Source organism: Rhinolophus sinicus, chromosome 17 (genome assembly GCF_057876585.1).
Source record: "Rhinolophus sinicus isolate RSI-liver-muscle chromosome 17, RSI-T2T, whole genome shotgun sequence".
Classification (NCBI taxonomy): domain Eukaryota; kingdom Metazoa; phylum Chordata; class Mammalia; order Chiroptera; family Rhinolophidae; genus Rhinolophus; species Rhinolophus sinicus.
In genome coordinates, this window is record NC_142517.1 from 11,583,058 (window position 1) to 11,596,132 (window position 13,075).

Here is a 13,075-nt window from a genome sequence, read left to right on the forward strand (position 1 = left end):
TTCAGCTGTGTTTGGGGATGTTGCATTCAGCAGCTGTTAGATGTGAATGTGAACTATTAATGGCTAGGAAAAATTGCCTGTGAACTAATGTGGCTTTTCCTCTGATTCACATCATTCAGCATTACTACAAATTTGCTTTATAGAAACTCATGTTGTAGTTAGGGAGATTGTACTTTCGAGGCCTTTACATTTCACAAATAATGTGGCCCTTGCTTGTGGTAAGGATGATGTTGAAAACTGACTGGTTTATGTTGAAGTTACGAAAGACTCATAAACTTGGGCCAGGCTTCCCCTGAAGTTGGTTCTGATTAGTTGAGAGTAAGTGTTCAGCTAGCAATTACTAATAAAGTAAGCTTCATGTTTAGGTGATGTTGGGAGGGTATCTTTCAAAGCCACCTTGCCACAAATCTGTGAACGGTTTCCATTGCTACTGTCTCATTAGTTTCACAGTATGATTAAGTGTGGACCAGGCCTTCGGCTTCCCCCAGACTTTCATGTGTGTGCTATGCATTTCCTCTTTCAGTAGGAAGAAGGACATGGTTTATTTCTAGAAAAACAATTGATAGAAAAGATCTAAGACTAAAAATCTATCATTTCTTTCCTTATCCTTAAAGCACCTAAAGCCCGTATTATGTATTGTTTTTTCCAAGGGGATAGTCAAGAAACCGAATAAATTGTGTTTCCTGGTTGCCTACCATGTGAGTCATGCCGGGAAGGGGCTCCACTGGGGACAGTCCTGACTCAGTGCTTGTTGCAGTTCTGGCCTGTGGCAATGTATTTACAGTCACCAGTGGCCAAAGGAGCCGTAAGACCTTTATATGCCCGTGACGATACTTGTAATAAAATATTCTAATAAAAGAGAAACTAAGAGTCTTGAGGAACTTGAGGGCATACTTGAAGGAGTTTCATGTGGGTTGTGAAGCTGTGATATAAGAATCTAAGCCCATCCAAGGCTTAGATCCTCTAAGCCCATCCAAGAATTCAGTACAAACAGCCCCATTCTCTTTACTCCCTAGATTTCACACTACAATTTCCAGCCCTTTCCTGGTGACAGGTTACAAGCCATGGTTTCCGCTACAGACTTCTTGTTGCATGAGCACCAAATACTCATGTGGACCCCTGTTCTGTTTCCTCAGGCTGCACGCTCTTTTTCTACGAGAGTGATGGCAGGTCTGGCATAGACCACAACAGCATTCCCAAGCACGCCGTCTGGGTGGAGAACAGCATTGTGCAGGCAGTGCCTGAGCATCCTAAGAAGGACTTCGTCTTCTGCCTCAGCAATTCCCTGGGTGACGCCTTCCTCTTTCAGGTTTGTTGAGCGTGTCCTTGGTGGGCATTTTACATCTCTGATCCGGAGAGCTTCCTGTCCTGCCTGTATACCCCACCCTGTTTTCCTTTTAGTGGCGGGTTTTATCTCTTGCTCGTTATAGAAACAAAAATGATGCAAGACAAAATAAACACCTATACAGAATGCCAGGAATAATTGAACTCACCCAGAGGGTTCCAAAGTGAAGCCTGAGGAGGGGTCTGAATTGAATTTGAGAATCTTTCCCCGTTTGCCGTGGTTTGAAGGGTTTTTTCATTATAGTCTGAATATTATTTGTGTTGCACTTTAGTAAAGAGATCATGAATTCCTTAATTTAGAAATGATTTGAGCTGTCAAATTTTTCCTATAATATGTTCTCTTCTAATATTACTCATAAAGTAAAATAATGACATTCCAAAAATAGCTAGCTATACCTATATCGTTTCTCTTCCTCATCTTATCAAATCTATGTACCTAATGTTCTTGAAGTGTGACTGTTAATTGTATTTAAAAACGTTAAACTGGTAATGACTTCAGGGTTAACATTTGCTTTTATAGGAAACCCTTTGAGTTTGGTCAGTTGTGATACACTCTACTAGAATTTTTGTGGGGTTAGTTAGGCAGGCGTCTTTCACTTATTCCCATAATCAGGAATTCCTCAAACCTTTATTCTATGCTTCTTATGTGCTTTGCAGATTGCTATGGAGAATACCCAGAACATTTTGACACAATTCCTACTCTTAAAAGTGTTCTCATATATTATGGGAGATAAACATACATCTTTATAGGTAAGGCCTAACAGTGAATATTAAAGAAAGCATAGGGATGAATTGGGTGAAATGGACAGTGAGAATATTCCATGCAGAAGAGACAGCTGGAACAAAGCCATAGAAGAGAGTAATAGGTTATTTCATGAAGTTTCTCAGTTTGGTCCCTAAAGTTATTTCCATTTGAGCAAATAAAATAATAAATACAAAATAGTGATTTTTGTTTGTGAACAGAAAAAAAAAATCTGTTTTCTCTTCCTCTAAATTTATGATGTAAAACACACATATAGAAAAATGCAGAAAACATAAATATATTGCTCAATGCGGTTCCACAAAGTAAATATGTAACCACCACCCAAGTCAAAAAACAGAGTTTCTAGTACCCAATAAGCCACCCCTCTGCCCACATACACATGCCCACTTGCAACCTACTAGTTGAATAAAGTGAATATATATTTTATCATCCACCCTTTTGTGTATCTGTGAATGTCTTCATTTCCTCCTTCATTTTTGAAGGATAGTTTTGCTGGATATAAAATTCTTGATTGACAGTCTTATTTCAGTGCTTTGAAAATATCATTGCAGTAACCATCTGGCCTCCATGGATTCAGAGGAGAAATCAGCTGTTAATTTTATGAGGATCCCTTTTAAAGATGGGTTGCTTCTGCCTTGCTGCTTTGGGGATTTTTGTCTTTAAACGATAAGCACTGATTTCTTTCAGTTTATTCCACCTGGAATACATTGAGCTTTTTGGATGTATTAGGGGTAGGTGTGGGGTGTGTGTGTGTGTGTTTAAATCACATTTGGAAAGGTTTCAACTATTATTTCGTCAAATAGTCTTTTTGCCCATTTATCTTTTCTCTTTTCCTTCTGGGACTCCCATTATATTTATGTTGGTATTCTTGATGGTGTCCCAGAGGTCTCTGTGATTCTGTTCATCTTTCTTCATTCTTTTTTTGTTCTGTTCCTCAGACTGGATAATGTCAGTTGATCTACTTCAAGTTCTCTGATTCTCTTTTTTTGCCAGATGAGATCTGCTATTGAGCTTTTGTGGTGAATTTTTTACTTCAGTTATTCCACATTTCAACTCCAGAATTTGTATTTTGTTCTTTAAAAGTTTTTGTTTAAATTTCTCTCTATTGATATTCTCTATTTGGTGAGATATCATTTTCATATTTTACATGTTTGGACATGATTTTCTTTAGTTCTTTGAAAAAGTTTAAAACAGTTGACTTAATGTTTTTGTGTAGAAGTCCACTGTCTGGACTTTCTCCAGGACAGTTTCTACTGATTGCTTCTTATCATGTGTATGTGCTATACTTTGTTGTTTCTTTCCATGTCTCATACTCTTTTGGTTGAGAACTATACATTTTAAATATGGCAGGTCCTTGAATAACATCGTTTCGTTCAACATCGTTTCATTATAATGTTGATGAGATGCCATGGGAACTTAACTCTTGCTTGTATCAATCAGCCTGAAGTAAAGTTGGTTTTATTATACCTCATTTCAACACAGTTCTAAGAATCTATCAATGATGTTTAGTGAGGACTTACTGTAGTATGCTATGGAGACTCTTGAAGTCAGTTCCCCCCAACTCTCACCCCTAGGGTTTGTTGTTGTTATTGTTCCTTGTTTGTTAAGTGACTTTCCTGAAAATGTAGAATTGTTATACTTTGTCATGTGTGGCCACTGATATCTCTGCTCAGTTAGTTTAATGGTCAGCCAATGATTGGAGAGATTTCCTTAAGTACCTGAAAGCAATTAGTCTCTTAGTCTTTGTGTATGTCTTCAGTGTACAGGCAGCTAGTTTACAACTCTGCCTTAGCCTTCACCTCTGCTTGCAGAGAGTCAATGTAAGCCAGAGTGGTGAGTGTAGGACCTTCTCAGTGTTTTCTGAGTATGTGCACAGTCCTGTACATGTATGTATGTGACCTTCTGATTCTCAGGATTATGAATTCCCCAGATATTCCTAAAGTTTCTTGGTCAGCTTCTTTTTTTTTTTTTTTTTTTTAATCCCAACTGTTATCATTATCTTAGGCAGCTGCAATATTAAGTAGTGGTTACTGATTGTTTTCCAGAATCCCCATTGGAGTAAAGGTCGTTTGCCTGAATGAGTTCCGAATGATGTCAAATAGCAACAAGCCATGTGAATGGGGATTTCCTGTGAACTGCTGTTTGGCAGCTCTCTGAGAATGGTGTTTTAGGGGCACTCCAACTCCATTCTGCCCTGTTTAATGGTTGTTAGATTGCTGGTTTTTACATGATTATGGAGCTAGGGAGATGAGGATGGGGGAAAAAAAAGCAAGCTAAAATGCCCCCAAACTTTCTATTTTTACTGAGATGCAGTCACTTTTTTTCACAGTAAATACAGCTCAGATTGGTGAAGACCTAGTTAATTTCCAGAGTTCTGAAAAAAATTGATTTTGACAATTTTTACCAATTTTCTTATTGCTTTTACAGAGGAGTTGCATTTTGAGGTTCTTATTCTCCCATTGCCACTGATGGCACTTTCCAGGACACTTTAGAGACTAGACAATTTTGGGAGTTATAGCAATACTATTACCAATTATGCCAGGATAATAGGTATAAAGTTGAACAGCCCCAGGCTAACTGGGACATATGGCAACGTTTTCATGGGTACATTTGGGTTGATCTTAGTTTGGGGGATCATGAGCAATGTTGCTATGAGTGCTCTTGTATCTCTTTTTACGATGTGTGTCTACATTTCTATTAGTATATACCTAGGAGACGCACTGCTGTGTCATGGGTATATGCACATATTCAGGTTCTCTAGATACTGCCAAGTAGTTTCCAAAATGATTAAAATAATTGTACTCCCATCAGCAGCTTAGGAGAATTTGACTTGTGTCTCATCCTTGCCCACAGTTGGTATTGTCAGGTCTTTTTTTCTTTTTTAAGCTGTTATTGTAAAGTTGAACACATTTTTATGGGTTTAATGGCCATTTCAGTATCATCTTTGTAAAGTGCTTATTTGAATGTCCTGCCTGTTTTTCCATTGGGTTTTCTCTTTTTCAATGATTCCTGGCAGTTCTTTACATACTTTGTGTATCATGTCTGTTGACTGTATGCATTGCAAATATCTTTTTCTACTTTGTGGCTTGCTTTTTACTCTGTTAAAGGTATCCTTTGTTATACTGAAACTTGTAAATTTCAATGTAGTCTCATTTCTCAAGTTTTCCTTTATGGGTAGTGCTTTGTGTATCCTATTTTAAATCTACATGCTGTGAATCATGAAAATATAGCTTCTGAACTATTGTTTCTGTGCATCTGGCACAGCTTTTTATTAGTTAAGCAGAAATCTGGCAAATGAGAGAAATGCCTAACTAATAATAACAGCAACGTTATTGTCATATCAGCAGCTATCTTTTACTGAGCATTTATTGTATGCCACCATCTTGAAAGTGTTTTAAATGTGTCACATTTAATTCTTATTAAAGCAACAGTGAGTTGGATTGTGTATCCATATTTAAACCTATTGATATGGTCTGTTTACCCCATTTGGTGAAGCTGTGGTTTGCAAAGGCTAATAATTGGATGCCAAGTCACATAGTTACTGAATGTTGGGGCTGGATTCAAACCAAACCTCTCTTTCTCCAAAGCTTCTTATTGTCTAAGCATGCTACTATTTATCACATCGCTGTTACTATTTAACCTGAGAAGAACATGGGCGAGAATCAGTGAACGCAGTGCAAAATGTCTTATTCTCATCCTTAGAATTAAGCCATTCACTGGGAATATTTCTAAATTGTAACTTGGTTTTGACCCTTCTGGCCTCACTGCGCAGGTTAGATGATCATCTGACTGATTTCAGGACGCTCCCCCTTTTACTTACACACCTCTGATGTGAATTCCTTTCACAAGGACCTTCCTGGCCATAAACCTGCTAGTGGGACCTAGATACCCAATAGGTCATAGTGAATAAAATTCTTTTGTGGCAACATAGGACCTTATTCATGGAAACCTCTGTGTCCTCTTGTCATGGTGAAATTTTTATGCTATTTACGTGGGATAGAACACAAAATGAACCTTTTCAGAGGAAATCACTGCAGTTCAGAATCCATGAGGGCATACCTTCTACTTATTGTAATCCACATAACTCTAGAGGGGCCGAATTTGAAAGAAACCTGTGTCTGTAGGGGGTGAGGTTAAAGCAAGGGAGCTCAACCATGATTATGGAAATAATTTATAGGTTATTCCAGCCCCAGGGCTCAATTCAGTGCACACAGCTTCCAAAGCCTGTATGCTGCTGATCTGACACTGTTACTCAGATTCGCCCATGGAAAGGAGACTCATGTTACCAGCTAAAGTAGAAAAGGGGTTTTGTGTGCTGGATGGGGGTGGGAATCGGCATGAATGTTAGAGCAGCTTGTGTAGAAATAGTGCTATGCTGTCTGCAGAGGGAGGCTATAGCTCCTGCATTTCAACTATTTTAATTAGAGTTCTTCCCTCCAACTGGAAGCCAGAAACCGTGCCTACCTCCTACAAAGTACAATTTCCTCTCAGTCCTTCATCTTCACTCGTCCTTTAGTGGAGGATGTCACATACAATTCCAAAAAGCTCAGTGACTTTTATGGGAACATATCCTAATACTGGTTTTTAATTCCTATATTAAATGCCTTGGGAACATAGTTACCAGGCAGGATAAGAATGATGTTTGATTAGGTAGGAAATCATATGCAGTTATATATCTAAAGAAATGTAGGAAATATTATCTCTAAGGGGTCATTGCCTTTCCATAGAATGTTTTCTTATCATTTAGAAAGTCACTTGTGTGAGGGTATGGGGTGCATATTAAAAAGTGACTAGTTAAAAAAAGGGGGATACCGTGTTTCCCTGAAAGTAAGACCTAGCCGGACAATCAGCTCTAATATGTCTTTTGGAGCAAAAATTAATATAAGACCCAGTATCATATATCATATCATATCATATCATATCATATCATATCATATCATATATCATATCATATCATATATCATATCATATCTTATACCTGGTTTTATATTATAGTAAAATAAGACCGGGTCTTATATTAATTTTTGTTCCAAAAGACGCATCAGAGCTGATATCCGGCTAGGTCTTATTTTCTGGGAAACATGGTAGTAAGTATGGATACCATTACATTGAATGGGGGATTAAATGTAATAATGCAAGTGAAGGTAGCAAATGCTCAGTAAATGTTCCTTAATTAAATGTTCTTTTTAATTATACAGAAAAAAGACTAGTACCCTGTGCTCCTCTTAAATAAGTATCTTTCCAGAAGTTGAGTGTGGCTTCCCTGTGAAAGTCTAAAGATTTGAGTTTCATTGGGCTCTGGAGAGCATCTTAAAGTGACAACGTGTGGCTCTGTGTGTCAGACTTGACAAAGGTCATTGGCACATGCTTTGAATAAGTGCAGCCAGGTTAGGGGAAAAGCTGGAAATCATCTTTCACAAGGAGGCGTTAGGTGGACTTGGTAGAAAAGAGGGGACTTGACATCTTGGACTTGAAATAGATTAAAGACCAGTTTCCCTCTTAAGGTAAGCAACCATCTCTGCAAGGCCCGTGACCGCTGGTCAGTCTGCCCATTGCATGACCGTTTCCATGCCCGGGAAGCTCCTAGCTTTTCAACCATCTGCTTTGTTAGCTAGTTCCAAGTTCCAGAAAGTTCTCTGTCTTGTTGAGATAATACGTTCTTTCTGGTGACTTTTGCCATATCCCTTTGTTTCTAAATTCTCCCCCAGAGTCCAAAACAAGCCTGCTTATTCTTTCTCATAACCTTTTAAGTACTTGAAAACAACCCTCACTTGCCTCCTGCCATGTCTTCGATTTTGGCTTCCCCACCTAAGATTTCCGATCCATTCTCCCTGTGATTTACTTCTTCTCTCCTCTTCCTTGTAAGCGTGTTCCAGAATCCAACACGCTGTTCCCCATGGTGCTCTGCTGTGTGCAGCCTGCAGTGGGTTCCTGCTCCCACTTCCTCCCCATTACTTATGCCAGTTCCTTAATTTATTAGAAACCACAGCACTCTGTTGAGTCATCACGAGCTTGTGGTATATCAAACACTCAGCATCAGCTCTTACCCAACAAGGTGTTGTCCACTTTATTTTAGTAGATTTCTTCAAAAACACCAAATGCAGAACTTAACTTTACCTTATTGAAATTTTGTCTTTGTGGTTCTTTTCCTTCTAATGAATTTGTTTAAATCATCTTGGATCCTAATTTGATCTTCCCTAGAGTTTATAGCCCTCTTAACTTCACATTATCTGCAGGTACAGTAAGCTGAATATTTGGCCTTTGTTGGTTTAACTGTTGACTTAGTCTGTAGCCAAGTCCCCTAGCTGCCTCAAGCTGCCCGCCTCTAGCCAGACACTTCAGAAATATTACCTTTGGTTTTGGCAAGGGTTAGTTGTGGGGAAGGGTCAAGTCGAGGATGTGCGGAGACCCAAGCAATATTTCTTTATAAAGAATTTGACTCATCCCAGGTCCCCTTGTCATCAGCACTGCTCTGGTGGCTCAATGTCATGCAATCTAGTGAAAGAAATACCAGATTAACTGGTGGAAATGACCACTAAGCCATTGACTTATATCCAAGAGCACCTTAGGGTTTCTTAGTGATAGCACATATGAGATACAGGGTCAGAGAGCTCCCTGAGGGGAGGAAGTGTATGGGGATCCCTCCTGAAAACTGCCCTTTCCAGGCACCAGAGGGCGACTTTTTAAAGTATGGGGCCCCATTGGCCTAGCTCTTAGGGAGTATTGATGGGAGAGTGTGGGTGTTGAAATGCAAAATCAATACCCAGGGTTGGTCATCATTTACAGTACATGTCCTGCTGTTATTAGTGTGTGCACAGGTTTTTCTCACATATGTTAAAAGGACAGAGCAGAGGTATAATTGTGGCTAGTCTACATTTAAGTATATAATTTGTAGGCTATTATGTATCATCCAAATAAGGTGTCACTGACAGTATTTGTCTTTCTTTTTACATTATTTTAAAGGTGTATTAAGTCAATACGAGCACATAGTTTTAAGAAGTTCAATTAACTTTAAGACGTAAAATGAAATTCGCTTCCCTTCTTTCCTTACCCTCTCCCCCAAGACTGACTCCCCCAAAGCAAGTATACTCAACTGTTTTAGCTGGGTTTTTGTTTGTTTGTTTGTTTTCCATTTACCTTCCTTTCTCATTAACATACTTATACTATTTCTTGTTTGACGGTAGATGCTAACTACCGAGTTTCTGTTACAATAGGTGAATGTTTAGCTCTATGATATACAAATTCTTCTTTCCTCATTTTCCTATGTAGTTATATGACAATTTAGGATTAAATCAGCAGTCCCTGTTATGCTGTTACAATGTTTCTATGCTGTTATGACCACATAAATAGTATTATCTGCTCAACTAAGCAGTGTCCTATCATTTTGTTTCCTTTCTTAACCAACTTTTTTTCTTTTTTCTGTAGTTAAGACTGCCTCTTTTTTCCTTTTTCTTTTTGTTTCCTGCTCAATTTGCTTATTTCCCTGGTCATTTAGCAGTATTTTCTACATCTCCAACGTGTTAGGAGCCTGCTTGCTGTCTCCTGGCCTTTTATCCTTCTATCTGGTCTCTCTCTAGACCTCATGCGTACATGATAGTCACCTGCGATTTCTCTTGCCCACCCTGGTTAAATTCCTGGATTGCAAGTATTTTTTTCATATTAAAACAAACAAACAAACAAACAAACAAAGCAAAACAACATGTAGTAACTTCCTACCAAATGGTTCATATTTGAAAATGTCTTCATTCTACTTTTATTTGAACAATATTTGAGTAATTTCGAATTTTGGTTTGGAAATCATTTCCCTTTTGTTCACTTATTTTTCTGATATCATTCTCATTTCTGAATATCTTGCTTGTGCTTTATTTTCACTTTTGTAGCTTTAGAATAATTGCCTTATCACTAATGTTTTGATTCTTCATAGTGACTTGCCTTCTACTGAAATTTTCATTTTGTTTTGTTTTTATTGCTAATATCTTTCCCTCCCTCTCCTTCTTCCCTTTTTCCCTCCCTCCCTTCTCTCCTTCCCACTTTTCCTGCCCTCCCCCCCCTTTTCCTCTCTCCCTCTTCCCTCCTTTCTGTCTCATTGTTCCTTTTTCATTGTAACTTATGCATTTGTTTGTTTCCAGCTTTAGATTCTCTGTGTCTCTGAGGATTATATAGATTTTTGGGACATTTTCTTGGCTTTAGACATTCTTTCTCTTTTCTTCTGATGCATTTTCTTCTGTGTGGTTTGGACTCTGCCTTTCATGCTGGATGCTTTCATCAAATGCCAGGTGATACTTGACTGTGATCATATTTAAGCATTAGATACCACAAAGGGCTTGGATATCCTCTGTGCACTTTGTCGTCTCCTGGGGGCTTTTACAACATCAACAGATGACAAGGCCTTTTGTTGAGGGAGTCCAGTTGACAATATTTATTGGCTTTTTCTTCGGGGCTACTCAGCTTTGCCACAGACAAATCCTGCCTTTGCCATGCACTGGGCAGCCTTTCATTTAATTTTCCATTTGGAGCAGTTTCTCCTTTTGTATCTGGCTTCCTGGATTCTAAAGCCTCTCTTCTCCATAGAATTCACCTTGGATGGGTGACGGCAGGAGGGGTGCCCAGTTGTCTGACTTTCGCCTATGGTGAAGGCTAACCCCATATTACAGATACGGGTAATATCTATAATTCTCTTTACAGATACTAAAAATGATAGCTTAATTAAGCCTTGTATAAATAAAACTGAAACGTAGTCAACACAGACCCAATGAGAAAAGACTTTCAAGAATTTACACAGGAACTTTATTTCCAGCAAGCCCCTCAGAAACACATAACTCTATTCCTTTTCCTTTTTGGTCTTTTCACATGGAAAAAAGGAAGTTCAACCTACTTTGTAATTATTCTTGTGCTTCTATAAAATCAAATTATCCAAAATTTGAGTTTCCTAGATCTGGCATATATTCTGTAGTATGTCTCTTGTTGAAATTGAATTACCCTTTTCCTGCCACTCACGTAAACCATTGATTATCTAAACCACCAAGGATCCTCCCTTCAGTTGGATAATTGAAGCTACATCACTTTAAATACATAATGAAGCCCTGAACTCCGTCTTAACCCTGCACTCAAAGGGGCTCTTTTGCAAAATGCATTTTTTGCTGATTATATTCCTCTGTTGGCAAGAACTTTGCTTATTCCCCTAACTGAACTTTATACAGTATTTATAGCATCCCCAGAAGGCAAAGGAAGAACCACAAAATTCACCACTCTACCTGTCTGCTGCTGTTTGTTTAATGGAAGGTGATGAGTGTAGGGGACGTCAAAAGGGTACCATTGGGTGGTCTCTCCTTCCTGCCTTTTTGACCATTGGATGCTGATAAAGATTAAACTTGCCTGGTTCAAGAAGGTGATGCAAGGTTAGCGCCTTTGAAAAGCTTTTGTAGCGTGTCAGAACTTAAATCCTGGAGAAGCCACAGTGGAAAACTTTGTGTCAGGTTAGTCATCTGCTGTGATTTGCTCTGAGTTGTTAAGTCTATAAACTGCCACGAAATGTTTCAAGAGTTTACTTAACTTGCTGTTGACAGAAGTAAGTGTGGCCTTTGTCTACCCTCTTAGCTCCATGTATGCCCCCGGAAAATGACAAACTCCATGGAGAAGCTCACTTAGTGAATTGTGCTTCTTAGAAACTGATTTGGCTTAATGATAGAGAATCACAGAGACTGCTGTTTTATTTCAATAGAATAGCAGAAGCAAGCGTTCTCTCTAATGGAACTACCTTCAGCCACTGAGAGGTTTTAAGAGTTTGGAGGCTTGAAGCATAGTAATGGTTAAAAGGGCTGATGGCTAAATTTTTCATAAAGCTCTGAGTGTACTTTTCTGTAGATCTTTCTCTACATTTTGGGGCTTGGTATTTTTCTCCCTTATATTTTATCTTTAAACATTTTTAATTATGGTAAAATATACACAACATACCACATTGGCCATTGTTAAGTGTACAGTTCGGTGGCATTAAGTACATTCACACTGTTGTGCAGCCATCATCACCATCTGTCTCCAGAACTCTTTTCATCTTGCAAACCTGGAATTCTGTATCCATTAAACACTAACTCTCCATGCCCCCCACCCCCTGACTCCTGGCTGCCACCATCATCCTTTCTTTTAAGCAAGTGAATTCCAGGGTGAGCTGCTTTGCCAAAATTAAGTATGCACCTCTCGGAGGATGTTTAGCTTCATTGACTGGTATCAGCTTCTTTCATTTCTACTTCCTAACAGGAAGGCAAACATAAACTCTGATGTCAGAATGGAGTGTGTTGCTTGGCTGAGTTTGGCAGAGATCCCCACAGGTGGAGGAAAGAAGGGGCTCACCTTTCAGTCAGGGAGGAGAGCAAAAGGCTATCGTTCTACAGAATCTATCAGACGGTGGCTCTTTGGAAGGTGGCAGATACTCATAGAGACTTTTTTTTTAAGCATCCCTTATTTTGAAAGGGAATTCTTACTCTGATAGTGTATCAGTCAGCATGGGTTAAATTATGCTGCTATAAGGAGCAACCCTCAAATCTGTCTGGCTTAACATACCTTTTCATTCCTGCCATGTTTTTGATGGACATTGGCTATGAAGTTTGAGTAGCGACACATGTTACTGCTACTCAAATTCACTGGCCAAAGCCCAGTGACATGGCCACGCTTAACTTCAAAGGGAGAAAGAAAGTTCCACTCTCCTGTGTCCCTAGCTCAAAATAATGAGTGGACAACATTAATGACCTCCATAGCTAGGCTTTTAGAACAATTGATGAGAGCTATTGGAGGCGGGAGAGCGGTGAGAGGTCAGGAACACTGTGGCATGTTAAAAAAAAAAGTACAGAATTGGTCGAGATTGGGTTTTATAATAAATTACTGTGCTATCCCAAATTTTTCTGGGCTTTAGTTTCTCCGTCTATGAAATGGTCACCTGGGCCCTTTCTAGATGAATATTTTTATTTTACATTT

The 13,075-nt window shown here is 38.9% G+C and overlaps 1 protein-coding gene across 7 annotated transcripts in view; it reads left to right on the forward strand.

The window, feature by feature from the left end:
* The window catches only part of TIAM1 (TIAM Rac1 associated GEF 1), a 362,433-nt gene that overhangs the window by 252,250 nt on the left and 97,108 nt on the right, over positions 1–13,075 (forward strand). For all 7 annotated transcript variants that reach the window (XM_074326168.2, XM_074326172.2, XM_019730167.3 and 4 more), the window contains one exon: positions 1,137–1,309. In XM_074326168.2, the coding sequence (XP_074182269.1) occupies positions 1,137–1,309 (173 nt within the window). The remainder of the gene's footprint in view (positions 1–1,136; positions 1,310–13,075) is intronic.